We start from the raw sequence: 27,753 nt of genomic DNA on the forward strand, positions 1-27,753 counted from the left end.
CAGACAGACAGAGGATAGGTCTTTGTTGATTGTTTACCTCGTGTACTTGGTTTAGCTTGAACAATGAAGACAGGCTTATCAGGCTGACTGTTCTTTCTGGCAAGGAAGCAGGAACCTTGCAGGGTTAAAGATTTTGAAAATCTTTAGTTGACGTTCACAAACCATCCCCTCTTTCCCCTCCCCCCCCCGTAATTTAAACCATGGGGCTCAGTCCTCTGTCCAATCTCTGCTGCGTGCCGCAGAGGTAGGGAAGCCGTAAAGGAAGGGGTTGCTACTCCCCAGGCCTGGGGCAGCTGAGAGCCAGTTTGGCCCCCACCGTAGATTAGAACAGCCATTGGGTTGCCCTAAACTATCTCAAAAATACAGTGACCATCAGACCACTGTCTGCCAGAGCACAGCACAGCCAGCGACACTCCCTCTTGCCTTAGCACGGGGGGTTCTCAAACTGGGGGTCGGGACCCCTCAAGGGGTCGCAAGGTTCTTACATTGGGGGTCGTGAGCTGTCAGCCTCCACCCCAAACCCTGCTTCGCTTCCAGCATTTATAATGGTGTTAAATATATTTAAAAGTGTTTTCAATTTAAAAGGGGGGGGTCGCGCTCAAAGGCTTGCTATGTGAAAGAGGTCACCAGTACAAAAGTTTGAGAACCACTGCACTAGCACATCCCCAAGAGATCCATTTTGCACCATGCAGATATTCTTCCTACATCAGGAGAATCCCCGGCTGGCAGTTTAAGCACAGTGGAGCTGTTATGGGTCTCAGGATTGAGTCCGTGTGTTTCCCAAGAGTGGTTCAATTAAAAAAAAAAAAAAAAAGGCAAAAGAAGGTTGCTCTAGCTGAAGGGAAGCCTGTGCTATGTATCAGGAGGCAGGGCTGGATTTACATCTTACGGGCTCCTAGGCACAGCATCTTCAGCGCCGTCCCGCCCAGAGACCCCTCCACAGATCCCCCACCCACAACTGCCCAGCACCCTGCACACACCCCCACCCTGTGCTCCTCCACCCTCAGACTCCTCCCACTGCCCAGCACCCTCCACACAGCCCCACAGCCACAACTGTCCAGTGCCCCAACACACACCGACCTCCCCCATCCCCCCCTGCCCAGCACCCCCTATAACCCCCCCACTGCCCAGCACCCCCCAACACAGCCCCACCACCACAACTGTCCAGTGCCCCACACAGACCCCCCACTGCCCAGCACCCTAACACACACAGACCTCCCCCACTCCCCACTGCCAAACACCCCCCACAAACCCCCCACTGCCCAGCACTCCCACATATAGCTCCACCACCACAACTGCCTACTGCCCCACACAGACCCCCTCACTGCCCAGCACTTCGACATACAGCCCCACCACCACCACAACTGCCTAGTGCCCCACACAGACCCCCCACACTGCCCAGCACCCCAACACACACAGACCCCCCACTGCCCAGTACCCCCCCACAGCCCCACCACCACAACTGCCCAGTGCCCCACACAGACCCCCCACTGCCCAGCACCCCCCGAACCCCACCAGCACAACTGCCCAGTGCCCCACACAGACCCCCCACTGCCCAGCGCCCCAACATACACAGACCTTCCCCATCCCCTACTGCCCAGCAGCTCCTACAAACCCCCCACTGCCCAGCACCCTCCCACAAACCCTCCCAGAGACCCACTCTCCTGTGCCCTGCCCCCCGGCCGCATTCACCAGCCCGGCTGGGAGGTGACTGTGTCCGCCGAGCTAAGCTGGCAGTGCAGCTGGGGCTGTTCAAGGGAATTGCTCTGGCCTCTCGGGAGCAGCATGATCAGCCACGCTGGAGCAGGAGTGGGGCCTGCCTAGGCCTGGCTCCCTCGGGACCCACTTACCCCGCAGGGCCCGCAGCGGCATTGGACTGCTGAGCTCTTCCCCTGCTGCTTCGCCTTCCCTGCTGTCAGGAGCGCTCCAACAGGACTGCGTGAGGCCGTCTCCCCATCAGCCGGCCCTGCACCCTGCCCAGACCCGGGAGTGGCAAACTTTGAATTTTTAGGCACCCTTAGAACTCTGGTGCCCCTAGGCACGTGCCTACTGTGCCTAATTGGAAATCCGGCCCTGTCAGGAGGAGGAGAACTTCCTTTAGATGGGGTGTATTTAGTTTTTCATTAGAATGTTTCCATCATTCCCTCTCTGCTCCTCTTTCCACTGTCTCCTCTAAGGAGAACACGAACCCCCTAATTTCCAAAACTCAGGATGCTCCATCTGAGGTACAATAGCTTCACCCCTCTCCAGTACCTACCTGGTTTCATTTCTCATTCTCTTGCACCATGCTGCAATGTTGGGGTTGGAAACACCACAGGGGATGTTTAAATCCACACACTTAACGTCTGTGTATATCGAATTAAGAAAAAATTCATAGAAACTATTAGCTTTTGAATTTTTCTTTTCTTTTTTTATTTATTCTTTTAAACAGTGTAGACAAATCCAACAGGAGGGCTGGTCAAATTTTTCCATCCAAGTTACTTAATGATGGAAAATTGGAGTTTAACCAAAGTAGGGTTGGGTTTTTTTTTTTTCAAAAACAAGTTAGTTTTTTGTGAAATTTTTGATATTTTGGCCAAAACAAAAATGATCCAACTCCCCCAATGTTTTGCTTTTCTGCCAAAAATTTTCAGTATTTGAATTTTTGCCAAAGAGAAAAGAAAATTTCTGTGGAAAATTTAGATGAAACATTTTCTGGGTGGAGGGGTAGGAGGACCCAAACATTCTTCAACCAGTTCTATTCAACAAAACCTAGGAGATCGTCTGATTTTGCCTTCTTCAAGCACACACAGCTGAAGGAAAATACCAAGCCAACACCTGATAATACAGCACTTACACCACCATCCTTTCCATTATGTGAAAACTAGCAAGTGGTTATTGAGTGATGTAAATTAATTACTTTTAAAACTATGGATTACTCTCTTTGATGTTCTAATGGTTAAGGCAGTCTGGACAGATTGCAGTGATTGGTTGTGATGTGAGTGGATTAAATGCAATGGTATCTTCTTTCAATAGCTGGAGGGCTACTCTTCCAGTTGATCAGTGTACCTGCTGGGCGCTTGAGAATAAAGACAGACCTTCAATATCTGTGATTGAAGTTTCTGATCACTCTGGGAAATGCCCCTTCATTTGAGGAGATGTTGCCAAATCCAAATATTTCTCACTTTGCCTTTTCATTCCCTTTAAAGGAGAGATTATTCATGATGTCTGTCAAGAAGGAAGGTGCCCAGAAGAAATGGGCTGCCGTAAAGGAGAAACTTGGGTCCCAGGAGACTGACCAGTCAGAGGCCAACCTGGAAAATGCAGAGCCAGAACTATGCATTCGCCTCCTACAAATGCCCTCAGTAGTGAACTACTCTGGTCTCAAGAAGCGACTGGAGAGCAGCGATGACACCTGGATGGTCCAGTTCCTGGAGCTGAGTGGCCTAGATCTGCTCTTAGAGGCCCTGGACAGGCTGTCTGGAAGAGGAGTATCCAGGATTTCTGATGCCCTGCTTCAGCTCACCTGCATTAACTGTGTGCGAGCTCTCATGAACTCCCACAAGGGGATTGAATACATTGTCAGCAATGAAGGCTATGTCAGGAAACTCTCTCAAGGTAAGAACACTTATTGTTCCTTTTAAACACACACAAGTCAGCTTTGCAATAAGGCTTCTTGTTGCTTAGTCACCTGCTCCACTCTGAACATATTATTTCACAGATATATATTAAAGAGTTTTTTATATTTTTATCATGCTGTTGCCTTTTAAATAGCATAGGGCTTTAGCAGCTTTCTCACAAGGACATTAGAGGCTATTCTTATGCATACTCATTTAATAAAACGGGTTTTTTCCTCTAAAAAACCCTACTGCTTTTAAATGCCACTTCCCCCAATTTTTGGCATATGGCAGAGAAAAATATTGGACCCGTTTCCACATAGGAGTCTTTCATGTTTTGCCAACAAAGTGTAAGACACTCTGTCTTAGGATAACATAGAAACTACTGGTTCCTTACCTCCCTGACTTCACCGTGTAGACAGATATCTGTCACTTATTGTTTGTGAAGTCAAAAAGCAGAGTGTGGACTGTTAATCAAATGGACCTCAAGAGCTACAATTGACAAAGAAGAAGGTGTCTCTGTGTTTAAGATTCAGAACATCCCAGTTCTATACCTGGTGCTGCCACAGATTTCCTGTGCGACCTTGAGCAAGTCATTTAATTTCTCTAGGCCTTAGTTTCCATCTGTAAAATGAGGCTAATGCTGCCTTCTTTCTTCCATCCTTTGTGTGTCTTGGCTGTTTAGATTTAAGTTCTTCAAGACATCTCTTACTATTTGTATAGTGCTAACCAGAATGAGGCCCTGATCTTAGCTGAGGTCTCTAATGTTACTCTATCCTACCAATGCCACATGGATCAGCGTTCATGTCGTGCTCCCAGTCAGCACCTGTCCTGGGTCGGGAAAGCTAATGCATCCAGAGGTCCAAATTCAGTGATGAATCCTAGTCAAGTACCACTTGTGGCATGTTGTGCATATGCTAAGAAGAATTGCCATATCTACAAACCCATTATTTATAGCTAGTTAAACCCTCCACTGTTTGATAAGCTTCTCTATTTTAAAGTTATCTTCCTTTTTCTCCTCCCAAAAAAGAAAAGACTTGTCTTTCCTAACAGCAATAAAATATAGGAATGGGCCTTTTTCACTGTGGAAGTAGGAGCATTTGTAGCGTTATTCAGTAATGCAATCTCTTTGCTTCATTGTAAAAGATCAATAAGGTATATCCTGGCCAATGCTCTGTGGAACACACAGGGAAAGGGAAGCAGAAATATAGGATGGCTGATTAGAGCAATTCATAGTGCATCCATCTAAACGCAAAGAATAAGACTGTTCAAACAAAAACCTGCAACGTTTCTCCAGCTTTTCAAGAAACTGAACCATTTTTGTGAATTTGCAATAAAATGTGTCACTCTTGAGTGTCCAGGTATTTGAATCTCATTGCAAATACTTCCTGGAACACTTGCACAAGTACATGGTTTGTGTGCGTCCCAGACTCTGGATGTTGATGGAGTTTCAGAGAAGTATACACTAATAGACATTTTCTCTTTTTGGCAGCACTGGACACGTCTAATGTCATGGTAAAAAAACAGGTGTTTGACCTGCTAGCTGCACTCTGCATTTACTCACTGGATGGGCATGCCCTGGCTTTGGACGCCCTGGACCATTATAAGGCAAGTGCATAGTCAGAGTACTATATGGTGTTATTATCTAGTTCCCTGTGTGATAGGTAGACCAGTGTGCACTATTATTTCAGCTCTGATCCTGCAGCTGGATGCACATGGGTGCATCCCTCCACCTGGGGGCACAGCACAGGCATAGGGATCAAGTTGTATCATTCTGGTTAGAGAGTCAGGGACTTAAAGACTGAGCTTTGTAGTAAGTTAAAAAAAAAAAAAAAGATGCCTTCCTTGTCAGCAGAAGTCTGAGTGGCTGCACAATGACTCAGCTAGAGGCAGCCCTACCGGCATCCGTAGAAAACTCACAAAAATCAAAGGTACCATGCCTGTGGGTTTCACAGCCCTGGATGGCTGTACCAAGGAGCAGGAAGAAGTCTCAGGTCAAAGAGGGAACTTTTCCAATGCAAGTGATCAGTTTCCATTTACTTTCTCTGCTGACTAGACGTCTGCTCAGTGATGGAAGGAGCCGTCTCTAGCACACATTTTTCTTTCTCGTGTTTAGTGAGATATGCTGATGAGGAGTTAAGATACTGACCTTGTTTTAGAGTCTGTTTTTAAAAGGGAAAAAAACGTTTCTAAACTGGAACATCTGCAATATCACTTGTGTGTTACCAGACTGTGAAGAACCAGCAGTACCGATTCAGTGTGATAATGAATGAGCTCTTTGCTACGGATAACGTGCCTTACATGATAACGCTGCTAAGTGTTATTAATGCCGTGATCCTGGGGACTGAAGAACTAAGAATCAGGACGCAGCTCAGAAATGAGTTTATAGGTAAGTGTAGCAAAGCGAAGACTCACAGGTGCGGCGCCTCCTGCGGGTCATTTGGGAATTAGCTCATCCAGCAATCGGAGCGCCTCCTGGTGGCCGGTGTCTCGCCTGTCGCAGGCCCCGTGTACCTTCCGGACCCCGGTGCCCTTTACCTTGGGCTTCTGCCCACCGCAGTACCCCCATACGCTGGGTCCCCCTGCCAGGGGAACCCCCAGTCCCCTAGACCCACCTTGCCTCAGTGGCTACTGCCAGTCGTCATCTAGCCCCCGCTCCCTGGGGCAAACTGCAGGCTGTATTGGCCACTCATCATTGGCAGGAGGGTCAGACCAGCTACCTCTGCCTATTCCCGGGCTGCACCTCCCACCCCAGGACCTGCATAGGCCTTTATCAAGGCCTCAGCCTGGGGAGTTGCCAGGCTGGAGCTCCCCAGCTCTTCTTGCCCTTCCCCAGCACTGCTCTGCTTCAGGTACCCTATTCCCAGGCAGCTGGGTCCTTCTCCCTCCAAGGCCGGAGAGAGACTGTCACTCAGCTCCTGGCTCACAGCCCTTTTATAGGGCCAGCTGTGGCCTGATTGGGCGTGGCCCCAGCTGTGACTGCTTCCTCAATCAGCCTAGCTTTTTCCACCGGAGCGGGGTAACTGCCCCACTACAGTAAGAAAGTTGTGTCCCCGTCAAGTTCCCTTCTTTTGGCCCTCTGACCGCACTCCTGTCCCTGTTATTTCATTAGTTGTCCCCCGAAATCAGTTGGGTTTCAGGCCCTTAGGCTGGGGGGGGGGGGGAGGATCCTTTAGCAGTGGGCTGGCTTCCGCCCACCCACTTCAAAGGACCCAATAGGTACAGTAAGAAAGTTGGTTGGATCTAACTTTATCAAAGGAATTAAACTCTTGAACTCAAGCCAGTTCTGTGTTAGGTTTTCAAAATACCAGTAAGATAGTTAAATGGAAAAAAAAAGTTGTGCAAATTGCATTGTGTCATACTTGACAATAATGAGCCTAACTTATATGCAGTGCAGTAGCCTTTGACTCTCGTTTTATATTTGATACACTTCCTTTAATCCCATTATTTCAAGCTTTGTTCTTCTTTTTCACATAAATTTGATCTTTTCTTCTTGTATGCTAGCAGAATTCCAGCTTAAACTACCCTATATATATACACTGTAACCTTTATTCCATGAGCTAGTTTAATCAACTCATGTCTGTAGCAGCCCAGTCTTTATTCAGGCCTGATCTACACTACACAGTTGTGTCAACATAAACTGCCTTACATTGACCTAGTTGTGGAAGTGTCTCCACTTAAATTTGGCTCGCGCCGATTTAGTAACACTACCCAAGCGGCGTAGAGTCACGGCTGATGTAATTAGGTTGATGCAGTGTCAGTGTAGATACTGCATTGCTTACACTGATTGTGGCTTTCAGGAGCTGTCCCAAAATGCCCCATACTGACCATACAATTGATACAAATGCTCCTGGTGAGGACGCGTACCACCAACGCAAAGAGCCAAGTGTGCACACACCCAAGCGATTTATTAACTGTGGTGGCTGTATGCTGACATAAGTTAGGTCAACATAATTTTGTAGTGTAGACATGGCCAGGGCCATACTGAGATCTGATGCAACTCCTCTCACAGTTAATGTGAGTAGTGCTTTCTTTTGCCAGGACTCAGTTTAGCCCATACAATGTAGCACGTGATTTAAGAATATACAGTAGTAGTCTCTAATTGCTTGAACATAAGGAATGTTGGGTACAATGAGACAGATGTTCAAATACTCCATTTTAAGAAACTTCATGTGCAGCTGAGGATAATACGCCTTATGTTTTTCGCAACATTGTAAAATAAAGTCCTGATCCTGCAGATATTTAGCTCCAGAGTATTACACACCTGCACAAATATTTGCAAGACTGGGATCCAAGCTCTTTTTAATGAACATTCTCTTTTCTATGTCCCAATCTTGCAAACATTTATGCATATGCTTAACTTTACTCATTCTGAGTAATTCTGTTGAAGGCAACGAAACTGCTTGCAGTAGTAAGTAGTACTAAGCATGTGCATAAGTCTTTGCAGAACTGGGGGTCTTAATTTTTTTTAATTAATTTTTTGTACAGCCTTGCAATATACAATGATTAGAGGTTCCAAGAGGAGAATTAAGGCACCTTGGTAATAATAAAAACATGCAACTTTAAATAGCAATTTAATCCTTTGCACCTGGGAAATGTTAGGTTTTATGTGTATACAAATTCCTCACAGAAGTGCTTAACATCTAGTAGATTAGAATGACAAAACTTTTTATTTTCCTCTGTCAGGTCTTCAGTTGTTGGATATTTTAAACAAGCTAAGGTAAGGTTTTCTTCTTTTAAACTTTATTTTTTAATGCGATTCATTTTGATACAACTATAAAAATACTTAGTGCTTATTTTAGCAATTCTTTCACTTCATACAAATGCCTATTTTTATTTTATTTCCTTTTTTTAAAAATGTTTGGCTTATCCATATTTTTCGCTGCTTCCTTTCTGAGTTCTCTCCTGGTTAGAAATATAAAAACCACTGCATTTCACTGCACTTTTTACTGTGATATCTCATTTTTTCTCCCTTTATGTTAACCATGAGTCAGAACCAAAACCCAAGAACCACATCCACTCCCCAAACTTTTGCAGTGTTCCAAACTGAATCGAGATCTACATTTTGTAAATAGCTCCTTTTTCTAAACCAAAACCTAAGATCCAAGGAGGAAATCATATGGTATAAAATACTGTTTCAAACCTCTTCATCCTACGGTAACAATATAAACATGGTTAGTCTTGGTAGTGTAGAAAGGGTGCAACTGTTTTAAAATGAAACTTGAGAGTTTTAGGCCAACATGGCTTAAAGCCTCGCTTACCTGGCTTTTCTGGTTTTTATTTTGCCTCATCCACACTGACCACAGCTTTAACTGGGACAGTTTTCAAGATTGTTTTTGCAAAGAGCTTTCAGACTCAATCCAAACAGATCACTGTGGATCAATGTGTTGTTGTCTTGCTGAGTCTGTATAAAGCTCATCTTATAGTATCAATAGCTTCTGCTCACTGAACAGTTTGAGGGCATTTTACCATTTGATTGCTGATTCTTGTCCCAGAAATATTCAGCTCCTAAGGCACGTGACTGGACGTACCTGTCTGAATAAATTGTTCATTTGGAAGGACAGTCCATGAGGAAACCATGTCAAGTTTTAAGATATGTGCATAATAAATGTCAGTTATTCACACGGTTGGGATGTCTGCTCTAGCCCTTTAAAAATTAAGAGATAAGCGGTATTTCCATTACCATCAGCTAACAAGGGTTTGGGTGCCTGTTCTGTGAGTCTTGCAGATTATGATTTCCAATTTTAAAAAAAAAAACTTTTTTGATCGGGGAAGGAACGTCAGTTGAAACAGCAAATAAATCATTTGAATGATCCTCCTTTGTCTGGATAAATAACTAGTGTCAAGTAAAGAGAGAAGAATTAAAAAAGGGAAATGCCATGATCCTGTCAAAACTCAGAGCAGATTTTTCTTTTACCTGCTTTCAAAACACATCCAGGGTCAGGTTCGGCCAGACATCTTTCCCTTGAATAACACCTTGCTCTGAAAGCTGTCTCGTTGATTTCAGGGAGTTACTTGCAGAGGAAGATACTCCGTAGCGGGGGAGAGGATGGTAGGATTGGCTCCTTTATAAATAATAAGGGAAGGGTCATTTCAGCCCTGAATAGTCAGGTTGGTGGGTGAAGAAGTACAAACGACACAAACACAGAAGTTTCAACGGGAACTGGTGCTATACGCTCTCCAATTAAAATGCGTGCTGTGCTATTGTAGAGATATAGAGGACGAGGACCTGTTTATCCAGTGTGAGACATTTGAGGAGTCCAAGTCTGAAGACGACGAGGAATTGTTAAAGATATGCGATGGGATTGACATGAACAATCACCAAGAGGTCTTTTCGTGTCTTTTCAATAAAGTGAGTAGGACCTACTTTGGGGATACCATTCCGCAGTGGAAATGACAGCAGCCAGCCCTGGAGACCAGGAGTGGGTGCTGCAGTGATGTGTGAAAGGGAGAGAATGCAATTAATAGGAAACTGTCTTGTATTTCAGGTGAGCAGCTCTCCGGTCGCCATCCAACTGCTGTCCATTCTCCAGACCCTTTTGTATTTGGAACCTTCTCATCACTCCAACCTGTTGTTGTGGGAATCTTTGGAAATCTTAGCAAACAGAGCCATTTTGCTTGCAAATGACAGTAAGAACAACTTGCCTGCTATTTCAGGCTTTGCCCCTCCTCCCCCCTCCAAACTTCCTCAAATCAAATGTACATAAATTACTTCCATTATTGAATCCACTCAGGATTAAACAGAACCCAAGGAAAAAAATCAATAACTAGTCTGTGCTGATCCTTGGGTGAAATGCTGGCCCTATTGAAGTCACTGGGATCAGGATTTCACTCCTTGGCCTTGTCTACACTACAGAGCCTTTATCAGTATAGCTCTGGCAGCAGAGCCCCCTACTGGAAATATGGCATAAGACAACAGAAGGAGTTCTGCAAACGTAGGCACACCACCTCCCTGAGAGACATTATCTTAGCTGCCATTACCTTAGCTTAGGTGACATTACCTTAACTGACACAAGCTCTCTTCTGTTGGCACAGTTGCATCTACCCCAGGTTTTTTGGCCGGCATAGCTATGTCGGCTTGAGGGCGTGATTTTTTTCACACTCCCAGCTGATGTAGCTCCACTGGCAAAACGTTGTAGTGTAGACTAAGTCCTTGTCTCTACAAACGAATCCCAGGGTTTATTCTGATCCAAAACCTAATGAAGTCAATGGGAGTCTTTCTGTTGATTGCAGTTGGTATTGGATCTGGCCTTCATTGCTGGGCAGGGCAGTACCATTTACATACACAAAGGTGTTGTTAACATGCCAGGCCCAGCTCCTGCAGCGAGCTCAGTGGGAAAAGTTCGCTGCAGCAGAGATCAGTTCCAGAGATTTCTGTAACATAACCGACGAAACCTGTGGAATGCCTATATTGCTGCAGATCAGTTGCTCTAAAGGGGATCTGGATAGTCTTTGATAACTTTTAGTTTACATTTGTTTCCCCCTCACCTTGTTTACAGTCCAAGGGAACAGCATTGAAGAAGTCCTGGAGAGACTGTTATCCATAAAGAAGTGCCCAAACCAACGAAACTTAGAGCAAAAGCGATCAGCTGAGAGAGTGAATGAAAGCACTCAGACCGACACAGATTTCGGGGAGTCCCTGAGTGCAGCTCAGAGCTCTGCTACGACAGCCTTCCCTCCGGCGACAGCAGCACCTCCACTGGGGCCACCGGTAGCCACAGAGAATGTCTCACCCTCCCAGCTACCAGCCTGCTCCACTTCACCAGGGCAGTGCATATCCCCGCCTAGTGCTGCTTCTCCTCCTCCCTCACCACCACTGCCTGGCACGGCAGCTGTGCCAGCCCCTCCTCCCCCACCACCACTGCCTGGCACGGCAGCTGTGCCAGCCCCTCCTCCCCCACCACCACTGCCCGGCACGGCAGCTGTGCCAGCCCCTCCTCCCCCACCACCACTGCCCGGCATGGCAGCTGTGCCAGCCCCTCCTCCCCCACCACCACTGCCCGGCTCGGCATCTGTGCCAGCCCCTCCTCCCCCACCACCACTTCCCGGCATGGCAGCTGTGCCAGCCCCTCCTCCCCCACCACCACTGCCCGGCATGGCAGCTGTGCCAGCCCCTCCTCCCCCACCACCACTGCCCGGCATGGCAGCTGTGCCAGCCCCTCCTCCCCCACCACCACTGCCCGGCATGCCTCCACCGCCTCCCCCACTGCCCGGCCTCGGAGGCATGCCTCCTCCTCCTCCCCTACTGCCCAGCCTGGGAGGCATACCGCCCCCTCCCCCGCCAGGAGGCAACGTGGAGGAAGTAGTGGTTGCCCACGTTGACTATGCTTTGGGCTATGCCAGGCCTTTCCCCAAGAAGGTGAAGACTCCGACCCTGAGAATGAAGAAACTCAACTGGCAGAAGCTGCCCTCCAATGTGGTGCGAGGTAGGTGCGTCTAATGCTGCACTCAGTCATTGTTTTTGTAGCTGCTGTAGAGAGACGCACACACACATAGCTGTCTCCAGTGTGTCCTACGCCATCTGTTTCTGTGACAGATTTATGTTACCAATCTGCCTGGGGCTTCAGGTGATCAGGCTGAGGCCGCAGGATCTTTAGGGGAGGAGATGAAGGAGCACACCAAGTGACTAGTTTTAAAGCTTTATTAATCAAATAACAGCAGTGAGTGCTGGGTACGCCCCATGTCACTCGGAGGAAGGAAGAAAGCATTAGTGCCCAAGCCCTAACCCACTTTCATACTCACACATGCACAACCCAAGGCTGGCCAAGCCTGGGTGTAACGTAAGAAGAAGAGGGGGAAGGGTAGACGAGAGTTCTGTCCTGTGCACAGGTCGTCTAGGGTCCACTGTTGATCTCCGACTTGCTTCAGCTCTCGGGAGGGTTTTAAGCCCTGGGTTCTTCTGGGGGCATTTTTGTTCTCGTCTCCCGTGCTCGCTGTTCCAGTCCAAATGGGCCTTCTGCGGCTGCCTTAGGTTCCCCAAAACACACCGGCTTCAGGGTCGCGAAACTGTTGTTCTTCCACTCACTGGCCTTCGCAATCTTTCTCGTTTTGCAACCCCCTTCAGGTCTGGCTGGTTCAGCTCTCCTTTCCCACAGGCTTTTGGCTGTTTGGCAGCAGGGCGCTTGTTTGGGTGCATTGGCCTTGAGCGGCAGTTTCGTTCCTTATCTTGGAGCCTAGCTGAATCGTCGAGTTAACCCGTTCCTTTCCCCCTTCGGCCTCTCGCAACCTGCAAAGGAATCTTTCATTCCACACTCACACCTTCAACCCTTCCCAGAATCCTTTCCCATGCATATATAAGCGTTAGCAATATACAACGCTGGTGCTTACCCAGGGGACCCCATGGGGGGGAGGCAAGTTTTATTGTGACATTTCCACTGGATTTTGTTGGGTTGGGGGTTGGGTGAATAGTGTTTTCCTTATATCTCCCTTCGCCTCCGCTCCCCCAAACAGCCTGAGGTGCCCTAGCACTGAGTCTTCCCGTTGGCTTCATTTGGTTTTGGCTCCAGTCCAGGGGTGCTGAGAGCCATTGAACCCAACTGTAAACCCTGTATATGATGGTAGCCACTTCAAGCCAGTTCCAGCACCTATGGTCCAGGCTTCAGAACTAGTTACCCCACCGTGTCTATTGCTGCACATCTAGTAATTCATTGCGACCATAGCCAGAAAATGAGACTAGAGAAGCAAAATGGCCAGACTGTGGCTGGTGTCTGTGCATGTGTGCGAGGAGATGGGCTGGGTGCTAGCCACAGAGCCATGCCTTCCTCCCCTCCCCTCCCCTCCCACAATCATGCTAACCCAGCCAGCTGCACAGAAGAACACCATCTGTGTCCTTTAAGGAACACAGCTGCGGCTGTGCTGCCCCTTCATGCCTGGTAGCTCCTGAAGGCATCTTCCCCTCATCACAGTCTTTTGGTGTAAAGTCACAATTTAGCCCCCAAACAAATGAAGCTTCCCCTTCCAGCATAGAGCAGAATTCTCTCTAGTATAACTAACGCTGTGGATAGCTTCACATACTGGGGGGCCCCGGAGTTATTTAGAGGGTTCCTAATGAGTCTGGCAGTGTTACTGACCTTCAGGAGCCCTTATGTATTCTAGGCAGAGATGATAACCTAACCGGAGCTCAGTGTCCCATGCGCACACCTGTGACTTTGCAATATGTAGCTGATCAGCTAGAGCAAACAGAAGTTAGTAAATCCCATTTAGCTCGGCTGCTGCCTCCAGCTCAGCTAAATCTCTGGCGGCTGTAGATTTCCTGGTTTAATTCACCTTCAGACCTTGGGGATGCTGTCTGTGGGAGCTGCCACTCTTAAATAATTAGCACAGTCCAGGGCTATTCTGCCTCTTTTCTTATTTATTGCATTCATCTTTCTCAGTGTTTCCCTTTTAGTAAGTAGCGTTGCCAATTTTGGTTGGACGTATTCCTGGGGGTTTCATCACATGACCTAATCTTTAATTCCTGGAGACTCCAGGACAATCCTGGAGGGTCAGCAACACTGGTAGTAAGGAGCATTACCTTGATGTGCTGAATTTTCAGATACTTCTGTAGCGTTCTTAATGAGTGCCTCACCTCTTTCAGAAAGTCGCTCCATGTGGGCGTCAGTGAGCAGTGTCAGCGATGAAGATATAGAGCCTGATTACATGAGCATTGAGCAGCTTTTTTGTTTTCCGCAAACGAAGCCCAAAGAGAAAGCAGCTACCCCAGTGAAGGTGGAACCAAAGGAGGTAATGGGCTATTTCTCATCATTTGACGATTACGGTAAAAGGCCACTGCACATGGCTCATCTAACATAAATTATTATTTCTTAAACAGATCACATTCTTAGACTCCAAGAAGAGTCTCAATCTGAACATATTTTTGAAGCAATTTAGATGGTAAGCTATGAACTGGTTTCACGGTTGTTGAATAAAGCAACAGTTTGGCAAGTGAAATTAGCATGGCCTTTGTAGCAGACAGTTCTGTGAGGGGCTGAAAAATCCATATGACTCCCAAGACCACGGTTAATCCCTTAGCCACTTGGCCATCCTTCCTCCTAGGACATCCAGGGCCTGGTCATACAAATAATTACAAACGAGTAATTTTTTTCACAGCAGCAGAGTTCAGGGGGACTATTCACTGTTTGAATTATTTGCAGGATCACACCCTAAATGTTTGTAGTGAGAGACAATACAATAAAGATTGTATTTGAGATTTAAAATGAAAGGACAAATAGAAAAGGACAGGGCAGTATATTTCCCACAGTTCGAACACATCCTGGATGCTAAGACATAGAGCGAGTGACTGACCATCCAAGGAGTGACTATAAAATGACATGCCTAAATACAAACAAGGAAGACAGCTAGTTCAATCTCATGTATTTATAATTTTTCTAGGCTACAACATTACATATTCTCTATTCATGTCCACAGTTACTGATTTTAAAGCATCTCGCTTATATTCCACGGTGTTAAAAATAATGGAAGGTAAACACAAGGGTGGGGAAATAGTAATTTTATTTGAGACAGTGGCCACTTACTCCTATGTTATGAGTCCCTCTTCTCTTCAGTTTATTATAGCTATCTACTGAAGATACAATTTAAATTTTTAATTTTTTTAAGGTATTTATCTTCACAATACCCCAGCAGGGAAGGGCAGTGCTATTTATACCCCATTTTACAGAGGGAAACTGAGGCACAGAGAGACAAAGGGCCAGATTTTTAAGTGCCTAAAGATATAGACAGGTACCTGGTGTGTAACCTTTGGTTTTTGTGTTCCCAATTAGTAGTGAAAAGATAATAAATAAAACCAAACTGAATTCTGTAAGGTTTGAGCCTTCAGGGCGGTTGGAGATAGTTTAAATCAGTGGAAGCCTGTGAATGACACTAGTGATAACATTTAAAACTTGTTAAAATAAACTGGCTGGTTAAAGCAAACAGGTCTTGCAGTCTAACCACGCACTGCACTAATACTCACAGGCTAAGGTGGAATGATGCCTCCTGGGGTGATCATTACCGGATGGGAAGAATCACCATATCCCTTTCTCTAATGGTACCTCGAGAGTGGATGGGTGCGCCCCATCTAAAACCAGCATGCTGCCCTTTTTATAATTCTGAGTGCCAGGCTACTGCGCTAATCGATGGAACAGCCTTCCTGTCAGTAAGGTCTAATTATGCACCACTCACTAGTGTTTGTAAGGCATAATCAATAGCGTATGGTCATAGGGAGCTGGCCAGTGTTGTTGTTCTATTGTTGCTTCTAATTACGTGCCTGTTCTCTGCAGCTCAAATGAAGAGGTAGTGGACATGATTCAAAAAGGGGACAGGACCAAGTTTGATGTGGAGGTTCTGAAGCAGTTACTGAAGCTGCTACCCGAAAAGCATGAGGTTAGATGGAAAGACTCTTTTAATTCAATTCACAAAGGCTGTAGATATGATGCCGTTCTGGGGTCTTGACTCTTGTGTTTTCTTGTTAGATAGAAAACCTGAAAGCCTTCAAGGAAGATAAAGCCAAGTTAGCAAGTGCAGATCAATTTTATCTTCTCCTCCTCAGGGTTCCCAGGTAAGGCAGATCATTAGCAACTTCAGCCTGATCTTTTGCTTCCATATTGTTTTCCATAACAGCAAGCTTCTCTTTTTGATCCGATTGGATGTAGCACTCTGTGTCGTTTAAAAGGATACTGAAAGTACTTTAAATTAGAGCATTACTCTGCAAAACATTCTGAACACCGAGACGTTTGCTGCAATTAGGGAAAGTCAACTTTAAAGAGTCTCTCTCTTTTATTGTGATAACACTATAGAAAGGCCTTCTTAAAAAAAAAATCTTTCTTTTAATGGATTTGTTGTTTTAAAACTAAGCCTTTCTTAAAATGCTTCTAGTGTACTCCATAGTTGGTTTGTTTGTTTGTTTGTTTGTGGTCATATTATAATATTGCACTTGTATATTTATTTGCCTTTCACATGCCTCTTCCATCAGAGACTCTCAAAGTGCTTTACAAATATTAATCATCCTCACTTGTGTAAGGTAGGGGAGTAGTCTCTGTGTCAGAGAGGAGCAGACACACTGGTACAGTGAAATGTAAGTTATACATCGCTGGACCAACCTGGCCATTTACTGAAGCTTAGTAAGACTGCTGTACTGAAGGAAGGGATAGCACCAATCCCCTTCTGCTGGGTTTGCTGCCAGAGGAAAGAGTGTGATGGTTTGGGGAATGGAAAGGGGGAGACTTTGCTGGCAGGGTCAGGAATCTGTTAAGCGTAACTGTATATTTGTGCCGGCTCCCTCTCTTAGCTACCAGCTCCGGATTGAGTGTATGCTGTCATGTGAAGAGACCACCGTCATGCTAGATATGCTACAGCCCAAAGCAGAAGCGATCAGGAAAGCCTGTGAAGGTAAATGGGACAGCGTCACCCCTCAGCGTGTTGTGTTCAGAGCCATGTGAGGCCTCATTTCAGCTTGTAGTAGTATATCTATCTTACCTGAGAATTTAAGGAAGAAGTGGCCTTTTGTTGTCTCCATCTCATATATATGCAAATCTGCAACTAGCCAGAAGATTGCACCCCCATCCTATCAGATACAGACCTGGCCAGGATGGCCCATGCATTCATGGCCACCAAGTTTAAATTATTGCAACTCATAACTAGGAATAGAGCCACAAGCTTGAAAAACCTCCAACAGGTACAAAGCTCAGCAGCCTGTCTGCTTAACACCATTGGCTACTATGAACGCATCACCCTAGTTCTCCACTCTCTGCCCTGGCTCACCAATGAGCACAGAGTGTAGTTCAAGCTGTCTTTCCTGATGTTCAAAGCCCTGTCATGGAGCTGGCACTGGGTACCAGAGAGAGGACACTTCACCCTCTATGACCTCCCAGGATACAGTCCACTTGAACAACGACTTTGTCAACCAGTCAGAGGCTTGTTAGTGCAAGTGACACAGCTTTCAGAGAAGCAGGTTTTAGATGACAGAACTCGCGCTTGCAGGAGTTAAGAATGCCCACGTTTAGAAGTTAATGCTAAACAAATTCATTCAACTGAGCTTTCCCTCAATAAATTCCTCAGACACAATCCCGCCTCACCCCACAAAAAATCACACTCCCAAATCCCCCTATAAACTAATCAAAACTCTTTGTCCTACAGACTGAGCAGGACGAGAAAGTTTGTTACGTTTGCTTTTCTAAATAGGAAGTTCTCGGATACAGCAGTGATGTAGGCCATCATGGATATACCTTGTTAGATCATGTGGGAGCCCTCGCCATAAGTTAAGCTTCCTTTTTTGGAGTACGTGAAGTTGTTTAAGGAGCGCAGGGCTGATATGAAAAGAACAGAATGGGAAATGCTTCTGGAAAAAGGCAGCAGGGGGGGAAGGAAGGAATAAAATGTTTTGAGCGATTCTTATTCAAGATCTCCCCCTAGTGTAAATAAAGTCACTAGCTCCACTTCTAGGGCACTTTCCAGGGTTTGAATTTGTACTTGCAGATTTTATTTTTTTGGCCACAGGAAAAAATACAGAATATAAATTATTTTCTGTTGGCCTGATCCAAAGCCCACTGAAGTCAGGAGAAAAACTCCCATTGCCTTCAATGGACATGGAATCATGTTCCATCTCCGCTGTCAAGAGCAATGTACCCAGAAAGTCTAACTCCATCATGCTGTGCCACAGTTTTGACCAGCTGGAATTATAAGGGGGGTGCTGGGGTTTGTGGGAAATGTTCAGAAAGGCTTCGACCATGCAGCCTGCCTCTGGATGTTCCTGATGCTGCCTCCAGCGCCCCTCCTGTTGGTGCTACAGCACTTACTGTTGGGAGATAAGCGAGGACACACGTTATATCCTTCACATCCTGATAAGCAGCTCCCTGGTCACCCCGGCCACTGGAGAACAATAGGACTAGCAGGTAGAGATACACTGGCTAGGTCAGGATATAATTGCAAGGACTGGTCAAAACTGGTTTCACTGTGCACTGGGGCAGGCTCCAAGGCCAAGATCCTCAAAGCTATTTAGGCTCCTAACATCCACTGATTTCAATGAAAGCGAGGAGCCCAAACGCCTTTCAGGATCCAGGCCTAAGTGCTTTTTAAGATAAAAATGCTGGAGCCTGATTCTCTGACTTACACCAATGTAAATCTGGAGTAATTCTATTCAAGTCAATAGAGTTACAGCAGTCTGACACTAGTGTAAATGGAAATAGTCTCTCTATATTTTCCTAATGAAGATGAAAGAACTTTAAAATGTCCAACAAATCAACCAAACCTTTTCCTCAGCCCAACTAATGAAGCTGGACAGGTCTGATTAGAGTCGGTTTCCTGTTAGTCTTCTCCCACGAGACGGCATGCAGCAGCGTTTGGGTTACAAATACAGTGGAACCTGAGAGTTATGGACACCTCGGGAATGGAGGTTCTCTGCAACTCTAAGATGTTCGTAACTCTGAACAAAGCGCAGTTCGGGCTCCAGGCCAGGTGCTGGCAGCAGCTGAGCTCCCTCCCACCCGGCCTCTTCACCTCTTAGCTGTAAGTGGCTGCCCAGCGTGTGGGGTGGGGACAGGCAGCCCAGATGTGCTTACCTTTAATACTATACTGTGCCTGTATTGCTTTTGGGAGAGAGGGGGGAAGTGTCTCTGCTGCTGCCTGATTGGTTACTTCCAGTTTCACATGATGTCTTGCTTGTAGTCCGTAACTCTGGTGTTTGAGGGTCTTTGAGGTTCTAGGCTAGAATATGGACATCCTGCCTTGGTACAATGGAAATTCTGATCCAATTTGGGAAACATTCAGTTTTGAAGCTGACCCTTATGTAAAGGATACCTTTATTTTTCAGATCTTCTAACGACCCATCGCCTGCCAGTTTTTTGTCAACTGATTCTCAAAGTTGGAAACTTTCTTAACTATGTAAGAAATCTTTTTTTGTTGTTGTTTTTAAGAGATCACTACATTTTATAGATGAAAAGAACTTTTTTTTCTCTCTTTTGCATGTATAGGTTATACATATGAGTGTTTGAGTTTGACATGGGTTATTCCTGCCTCTTCTTTCTGTCTTTCAGGGAAGTCACACTGGAGATGCCGATGGCTTTAAAATTAGCACTTTACTCAAACTAACTGAAACCAAAGCAAACCAAACCCGTATTACTCTGCTCCACCATATTCTGGAGGTACTACTGCAATTTCCTTTGGGAATTTTGGTTGGACATGAACTATTTTTCCAGCCATACCTTCAGTTGATGTTATGTGCGTGTGTTCATATGCTCCTCACTTGTTTGTGTAACCCACACACCTCCTGGGTGTGGTGTTCTGTCCCATCTAGTGGCACCGAGACCACTTAGAGCAGTGGTTCTCAAACTTCTGTAATGGTGACCCCTTTCACATAGCAAGCCCCTGAGTGCGACCCCACTAATAAATTAAAAACACTTTTTTATATATTTAACACCATTATAAACCCCCAGTTTGAGAACCCCTGACTTAGAGAGAGGTTAATGAGTCTGCTCTACAGCCTTAGCTAAGAGCCATATGGCTTTTAGCTCATGCAGTAGAGACTCATGCATTTAGCTCCAGAGGTCCCAGGTTCACTCCTGCCCGTCGACGACCAGGGTCTGTTGGTGTTATATTTGCATAGTACTGGAGAGATTGCTTGATTTGCTTGGGCTCATAGTCCTTGGGCTGCAGGTGCTACCTAGCTTTAAAAGAATTCTAAACAAAGAGTTGAGAAAGCAAAGAATCTCATCCAAGCCTTAGTCATCTTCCACCTTGATTTCTGTAAGTTCCTCCTCTCTTGCTTCTTTGACGCCCATCTCACCCCACTCCAACCCATACAAAATGCAGCTGCCAGGAACATATTCCTGGCCCGTAGCTCCAGTGAAGTCACCTTCAGTGTTTGCATGCTCCACTAGCTCTCCCTTCTCCACCAGATCACATTCAAGCTTCTTGCCCAAGCTTCAAGATCTTTCATAGCTTTCTCACTGCTGCTTAGCTGCCCTTACATTTACTTTTTGTATTACCACTGTAGCTAGGATGCCTAGTCATGGCCCCATCGTGCTAGGCGCTGTACAAACAAAGAACTAAAAAAAACCAGTCCCTGCCACCCATAGCTTACCACTTCTCCCTCTCCTCTGCCAGTGATGCCAGTCTTATTGCCCTGTTCATTGAGCTCTTCCCTTGCCAATCCTGTGCATTCAAACCCTTTTTGGGGATCCCACTTTTACCGTGACACCTAAAAAAAATTAGCCGCCTCCTAATTGCTATGCTGAGGTGCTTGGACACAGTGGCAAAGATGGTTGTATAAATTAGTAGATAGATAGTTAGGCAGGTAGATAAACTAGGACACAGATATTCTTAATGCATACACAGACCCATAAGACTTGCCAGACTGGATCAGACTAATGGTCCCTTTAGTCCAATATCCTGCCTCCAGCAGCGGCCTGGACCCTGCACTTCAGAGGAAGGTAAAAGAAACCCTGCAGTAGGAGACTCTGGGATAATCTATCTACTGGGAAAGTTCCTTCCTAACCACCCATCAGTTAGAGATCGCTCTCCGCCCTGAGGCATGAGGGTTCATAGCCCTTTCAATATTCTTGTATATTTTTTTAATCTGTACTCTTATAATTCTGGATAGTCATGGCAACCATAGAAACAGACGGTCCCCTTTTGAATCCTGCTAAACAAACAGCGGGGGGAGGGGTGGGAATTAAACATTGCACACGCCAGTCATTCCCTCTGTTTGTAACCCTTCCCCTCCGCCCCCCACCGTGCACCCGCTGCGTACGAAAAATAAATACAAAAATAACAAATGTTTCTGTTTTAGGAAGTAGAGAAAAGTCACACAGACCTCCTGCAGCTTCCCAAGGACCTTGAATGTGTCTCAAAGGCAGCCGGGTAGGATTGTGAACCTGTTACTTTAAATTAAAAAAAGCAGAACCACCCAGATTCAAGAAATTAAGACATAAATGACTGTTATTATAATCCATTCATTAACCGGATAGAGACTCAATTAGTTTTAACCAAAGGATTTCCTTTTGCAAATGCTGGAGCCGTTTTAAAATGCAAATTGGCTATATGCACGGTTCAGCAATAAGCAAGACAGTAAGTAGGGTCCGAAATTGGGCTGCATTCAATTAATTCTGCTTTGCAGGCATTCACAGAAATGGTATGGAGTTCAAGGAGGCTATATCTTTTTAATCCTAGCTACATATAAGCAGTGCTGAAGTACCTGTCACTGCTGTATTCAGGGACAATAGCCTACCAGCTTCAGAAGAGCCCTGAATCTGTAGATTAGTCTCTCTAATGTGTTAGTGAAGCCAAACAATTAAAGTCTGTATGTATCCATTTTCAAATGTATAATACGCAAGAGTCCAGTTAGACCTGGTCTTCTCTTCATAAGTGCTGCTGGGGGGTATTCTCCTCATGGGGCTGGCAAAGAGCTGGCTTGTTAACACAGGTGTTTGTGTTGTTGCTTGAAGGTTTTTTGGGGACTGTTTTGATTTTTCATCTCTCTTACACTAGTGACCCTTTTGCTCTTGAAAACAAAACATTAAGCACAACAAGATACATGTGGACAAATGTCCCCTGAGAATTTGCACAGCCAGATAATTGTGAGCAAATATTAGCATGATCCATTCTAGCTGGTGATGCTTTGTACTATCGGGGGATTTGAAAAGCCCACCGTAAAGTTTTTAAGTGACTTAGGAGCACAGCCCCATTGAAACACAAACCCCATTGAAAGTGAATGGAGTTGTGCTCCTAAGTCACTGAGGCACTTCAAAAAGCCCACTCTAAATTCATGAATTATTTGCATCACAGTAGTATCTAAGGGCCTCAACTGAGAGCAGGGCCCCCTCGTGCTCGGCGATTGACGGGCCAGTCAGACAGAGGCAATAAGATAAGTGAAGTGATTTGTCCCAGGCACAGCAGATCAGTGGCAGAACTAAGAATGGAACTCATGTCTCCTAACGCAGTCCAGTGCCCTAACCACTAGACCGTGTTGCCTTGTGGTGCTACCTCGGATTACACAGGCATAGTTCTGTGCTTCATACCATAGAGTCACTGGGAAACAGAAAAGGGGAAGGGGGGTGGGAAATCATTGCAGTTTTTCCTCTCTTCTAGCTAGCCCAGCCCTCCAAGGAGTGAACTGTTTTTAATCTCCTGCGGCTTCGTGTTCATTTTCAGAATTAACCTTGAAATCATACGTGCGGAATCCAGTTCCAATTTAAAGAAGCTGCTGGAACTTGAACGAAAGGTTTTGTCCTCGAAAGACGACGTGAAAGCCCAGTATGAGACGCCCATCCAGGTCAGTGAAAGGAGTGCCCTCACTTGAGGAGAGGAGAGCCAAGACTCTGCAAAGGCAGCATGTTCAGGGAGGAGTGAAGAGTGGAAACATTTGTCCCCTCATCGCCTCTCATATTTGAAAACGAATGTGGATGCCACACAACCCTTTTGTGTTCATTTGCCATGACCAGCAGGTACTGACTAGAAAGGCAGAGAGCAGGGATAAGGGAGAACCCAAGCCATCTTTGCACCTCTTCTCCTAACTGCCCCAGGAGCTCCTGGGCCACAGCAAAGGATCTAGGCCTTGGAACTGAACTCTTGTTACTTTATCATTCTAACTATTTTTTCCATTAATCTTTCCTTGCAATGTCTTGCACAGTGCTTTGTAACTTGGCCTAAATGCATTTCAGGACAGCATAAATGCATCAAAGAAGTTGGAGGAGGAGTTTGAAATCATTGAAAGGAAGAAGGGGGAACTTGCAAATTATCTCTGTGAAGATGCAAACAAGTTGTCATTAGAAGATATATTTAGCACCATGAAAACCTTCAGGGATCTCTTCATTAGAGCACTAAAGGTTTGCATTTGTGAATATTATGTAGTAGTATCCAGGTGCTGCAACACATGCATCAGTTCAGCTAGTATATAGGACCTGGTTTTCCCTTACATCTGAGCTCCATTTGGTGCAAGGGGTGAGGGCAGGGCCATCAAGGAGCTCATTATGACCCTCTGATTCAGCATTGGCCCAGCCCTGACTTTAATTAGAGCAACCAAGTGGCTGCTCTAACTTCTCTGCAGGCATAAGGTCCCTGATGGACCATATGCCAATGGAGAATTGACGTAACAAAGCTTGCTCCGCCATACCCTCAGCCGACCCCCACCATGCTCCTTGCCCTATTCCATCCATCTCTCAGCATGTCCCCTAAGCCAGGTGGGCAGGACTGCAAGAAGTGTTCTCCACTGGCCATTTCTAGCTGGAATCTATCCACTTTGCACCATCTGATCACATTGGAAGATATGAACCTGAGGGTCAGATTCCTGAGCTAGGGCCTTCCCCTGCTAAAGTCCATGGGATTTTTGCCACTGACATTACTGGGTTCTGGTTGTGGGACTGAAACAGCCAGCTTGGGGATCTGACTGAGATCTGCAGGGAGCTTTCAGATTGCGATGTGCATGAACGAAGGAACCCCGTTGCCGAGTGAGGATGGAGCTCAGTGAGCTTTGCACTACCAAACTAGAGCTGCGAGGCCAGAGGTTGGCATTAACCCAGAGTCTGAGTGATGGACCCAGGACGGTCTCTCTTCCAGGATAAGTTTGTAGAAAAGTTGTGGATTTATAGTGGGTCCAGCCCAAGCAACCAGGTTTGGCTCAAAGAGGGTTTTGCAGCAGCTGGGGAAGGGTTTCAGAGCCCATTGCAGCCAGTCCGGGGAGATTCCTCAGCCTGCTGTCCATCCCCTGTATATGGGGAGTCTGGACAATGGATCCAGTCGCTGCCCGTCCCCATGCCACACTGGGGGATGGGGATAGAGCGCCGGCCAAGCACACTCACTGCCTCTCACGCCTCAATGGGGGAGCACACAGCTCCCAGCTGCCTATTAGATCTCTCTGGGAGGGAGGAGCCAGGATTTCCCCCTTGTTTTGCCACAAGCTGTGAATAGACTGAACCATCTTCCCTTTAGGTGGCTTTGCTACCAGATATTTAACCAAACATCCCCTGTGACTCTTCTCTGGCTCCAGGAAAACAAGGACAGGAAGGAACAAGCTGCAAAGGCAGAAAAAAGGAAGAAACAGCTGGAAGAGGAAGACGCTAAGAGACCAAAGGGAGACAATGGGAAGATCAGTGAGTATTTGAAAGGGTTTCTTTAAAAGGAGATGTACATACCTCACCCACCCTGTCTCTCTATGGATTGTAATATCTTTTACTGGACCAACTTCTGTTGGGGAGAGAGACAAGCTTTCAAGCTTACACAGAGCTCTTCTTCCGGTCTGGATGGAAAAGTTTATTGGACCAGACGTTGGTCCAATAAAAGCTATTACCTCACGCCCCCCTCTTGTCTCGCTAATATCCTGGGACCAACCTGGCTACAACAACACTGCATACAATCCATAGTCAGCCAGGTGAGGACTGATAGAAGCTCCCAACTCTTCCTGCCTTAATGTTCCAATAATAATCATTCAACGTAGATTTCTGAGTGTTCGATGGCTGAAGGCTTTTGGGTGCCGTAAAGAGGCCCCTTACCACCGTGCAGCCCATAGCAGCAAAGGAGAGAACCAAGATTACCCCTCCCCCACCTTTAATGCAATTCAAGATACAGAACAGGAGTCATGTAAAGGCCTTGGCCTGCAAGGTGCCACAGGTGTACTTTGGCATAAGGCAAAGGGGAGAGTATACTAGAGGTGCCGACCCTGGTTGGCCAGGGCTCTGGGCCAGGTTCTTCACTGCCCTTCGCCTTCCATAGTCGTTTACACCGGTTCAGTGGGTGTACAATGGTGCCAGATCAGAGTGGCAATGTTTGACACCCACTTTGCACTGGAACGGGTGATTACGCAAGGGGCAGGGCAATGGAAAATCAGGCCCTGTCTCCCCAGCCTATACTCTGGGTGGTAACCCCACCGCTTTCGACTATCACTGCAGGAGTGCGACGTTAGCCATTTCCCCATTTTTGTTTAAACACTAGTTAAGAAAGGGGCCGTGAAGCAGGAGGAGGTGTGCGTTATTGATGCCCTGCTGGCCGACATAAGGAAAGGTTTCCAGTTGCGGAAAACGGTGAAGAACAAGAGTGAGCCGAACACTGCTCCTAAAGCCTCACCTGCCGAAACGCTGAAGGAGAGAGAGCCTGGTAAGACCAAAGACCCAACCATACCTGCAACCATTAACCTCCAGCCTGCTGCAAATATTGTAGTAAAACAAATACATACACGGGAACTTCTCTTCTTTGAATTGTTGCATTTGATCAATAGACAAGGGGGACCATTTTCAAAAAGTGTGCAAGTGACTAAGTCCCATTTTCCAAGGGACTTGGGCACTTCCGGAAATGTTTCCCAAGAGATGCTTATTTTCTACATTTGCGGCGTGAGCTTCCTTTCAGCTTTTGAGGCGGTAGCCTCCATTCCCAGACGCAAACCGGCCAACGATCTTGTTGGAGGGCATCACCCTGGCCTACCACAAGAGATAACTTGCAAATTGCAGCCTTCCTGCAATCCCTTTAAAAAGCAGGGTCAGGCTGGGTTGGTACTTGGATGGGAGAAGCCCAGATGGGGGGCGGTTCTGAAGGCCTGTCTCAGGCAGAGCCATTTACTGCAACGAGGCTTGGACAGCAGGATCAGTCCCATGATGCCAGCTGGGAATTCTTTGGCCCTTAGCTCCCCTCAGCTCAGCTCCTGTGCATCATGTTTAAGTGCCATTGACTTCAGTGGGAATGAAACTGATTAACATCAATGGGAGCTAAGCACATACTCAAAATTAAGTATGTGCTGAAGTGCTTTGCTGTGTGGGAGTCTGGGTTCTGAACCAAATGCCCCCATGTGATGTTAGGGGTCACTGAGCTATGGGAGTGGCTAGTTTTTGGATTAGACATAAAAAGCTCCTGATCGCATGTGGCCATTATAAATTCATTGGCCCCTTTGCCCTGAGCCATTAGCCCGGGGCACATTGCAGGTGGTCAGATTACACTCAGACGACCCATTGCTGTTGGTTGACGGTCATGCTAGACTGAACAACTGTGCCTGACCCTGTGTTGTCCCTTTAAAGGAAAGAGTGTTGATGCTTCAGAAGCAGCGAAGGAAAGTGCCTGTGAGACCAAGCGAAAGGATGGCAGTCAGCACACAGAAAACACTCCGGCCTCAGAAGCTGCTGCCATTGCAATGGCTACTGGTAAAGTTGTCAAAGAGACACCAGCTTCCAATGAAGTGCTTCCTAAAGACGGAGCTGGAGGAAATTCGCCACAACAACCCTGTACTGAGAGGAGCTTCCAACATTCAACTGAAGTTGAGGGAACCCATCAACCCAACAGTGGAGAGAGTATTCAGCAGATCAACAGCTCATGTAGCTTTCAAGAGAACGTGGAATACAACCCCATTGTGTTTGCGCCAGTGAACCCAGGAACCACTATAAAGTTTGCAAGCAGCTCTTCAGGCAACTGTACTGGTTTAGGAGAGGAATTGAATGGATCCATCTCAGGAGACCAAAACAGTGAGTCCGGACCCACTCAGGTAGAAAGAGGCCCGGTGTCTAATGAACAAACGTCACAACCAAGTGATGCAGTTGGGAACGAGGCTAAAACCAGAGTTGAAGTAGCACCTGACGGTGCTGAAATGACTCCAACCAAAGAGTCGAGTTCTCAACATACGGAGTTAAGGAAGACAGAGAAAGAAAATGACCCTGCCGCAGACTCATTGCTGGACACCTCTCAGGAGAAATCCTTCTCAGAAGAGCCAGTGACTGATTCTTCTTGCTCAGCAACAGTCCCTCCAGCGCAAGCACTTACTGACAAGGAAAGGCAAAGAGGGTCTGGGAAACGGAAAAAGAAGAGACGACACAGCAAAAGCCAGTCAGGTAATACATTTCAGTGCAGCATATGGAGATTAACAACCCTTTAGCTAAATACAGGAGACTGGAGTTCTCATCTTCAGCTCTCTAGGATTTTTTAATTAGAAGTATTCCTTCCTCTTAAGGTCCAGTCCTGCACCAGTGAAGTCAATAGGAGTTTTACCATCCTCAGGAAAAACACTGTTTAATACAGATGTCCTTTAAAATCAGAGACTGGTTAAACTATGCAAAAACATTGGTCCCACTAGCCAGTAGGGGGCATGTATAAGTAGTTTATAAAGGGTTAATGATTAACGGATCAATAAAAAGCATGTTGCACACATGAATGGAGTGCAGTACAGATGATGATAAGCACATCTGTCGAAGGTGCTACAGATAGTTGTAAGTTA

At 46.3% G+C, this 27,753-nt stretch overlaps 1 protein-coding gene across 3 annotated transcripts in view; it reads left to right on the forward strand.

The window, feature by feature from the left end:
- Nucleotides 1–27,753, forward strand: part of INF2 (inverted formin 2) — a 73,906-nt gene that overhangs the window by 35,736 nt on the left and 10,417 nt on the right. For 2 of the 3 annotated variants that reach the window (XM_065593718.1, XM_005285812.5), the window contains exons 2-21: nucleotides 3,189–3,597; nucleotides 5,089–5,204; nucleotides 5,826–5,985; nucleotides 8,283–8,316; nucleotides 9,807–9,948; nucleotides 10,085–10,226; nucleotides 11,096–12,022; nucleotides 14,173–14,318; nucleotides 14,407–14,468; nucleotides 15,854–15,956; nucleotides 16,046–16,131; nucleotides 16,861–16,961; nucleotides 19,381–19,451; nucleotides 19,604–19,711; nucleotides 21,358–21,428; nucleotides 22,719–22,839; nucleotides 23,228–23,392; nucleotides 24,553–24,655; nucleotides 25,494–25,655; nucleotides 26,567–27,370. In XM_065593718.1, coding sequence (XP_065449790.1) covers nucleotides 3,201–3,597; nucleotides 5,089–5,204; nucleotides 5,826–5,985; nucleotides 8,283–8,316; nucleotides 9,807–9,948; nucleotides 10,085–10,226; nucleotides 11,096–12,022; nucleotides 14,173–14,318; nucleotides 14,407–14,468; nucleotides 15,854–15,956; nucleotides 16,046–16,131; nucleotides 16,861–16,961; nucleotides 19,381–19,451; nucleotides 19,604–19,711; nucleotides 21,358–21,428; nucleotides 22,719–22,839; nucleotides 23,228–23,392; nucleotides 24,553–24,655; nucleotides 25,494–25,655; nucleotides 26,567–27,370 — 4,021 coding nt within the window. In that variant the 5' untranslated portion in view covers nucleotides 3,189–3,200. Of the gene's footprint in view, nucleotides 1–3,188; nucleotides 3,598–5,088; nucleotides 5,205–5,825; nucleotides 5,986–8,282; nucleotides 8,321–9,806; nucleotides 9,949–10,084; nucleotides 10,227–11,095; nucleotides 12,023–14,172; nucleotides 14,319–14,406; nucleotides 14,469–15,853; nucleotides 15,957–16,045; nucleotides 16,132–16,860; nucleotides 16,962–19,380; nucleotides 19,452–19,603; nucleotides 19,712–21,357; nucleotides 21,429–22,718; nucleotides 22,840–23,227; nucleotides 23,393–24,552; nucleotides 24,656–25,493; nucleotides 25,656–26,566; nucleotides 27,371–27,753 lie in introns of those variants that run through there. The other variant, XM_008168191.4, reaches the window with a different exon arrangement.

Source organism: Chrysemys picta, chromosome 4, assembly GCF_011386835.1.
Source record: "Chrysemys picta bellii isolate R12L10 chromosome 4, ASM1138683v2, whole genome shotgun sequence".
In the NCBI taxonomy this organism is placed as follows: Eukaryota; Metazoa; Chordata; order Testudines; family Emydidae; genus Chrysemys; species Chrysemys picta.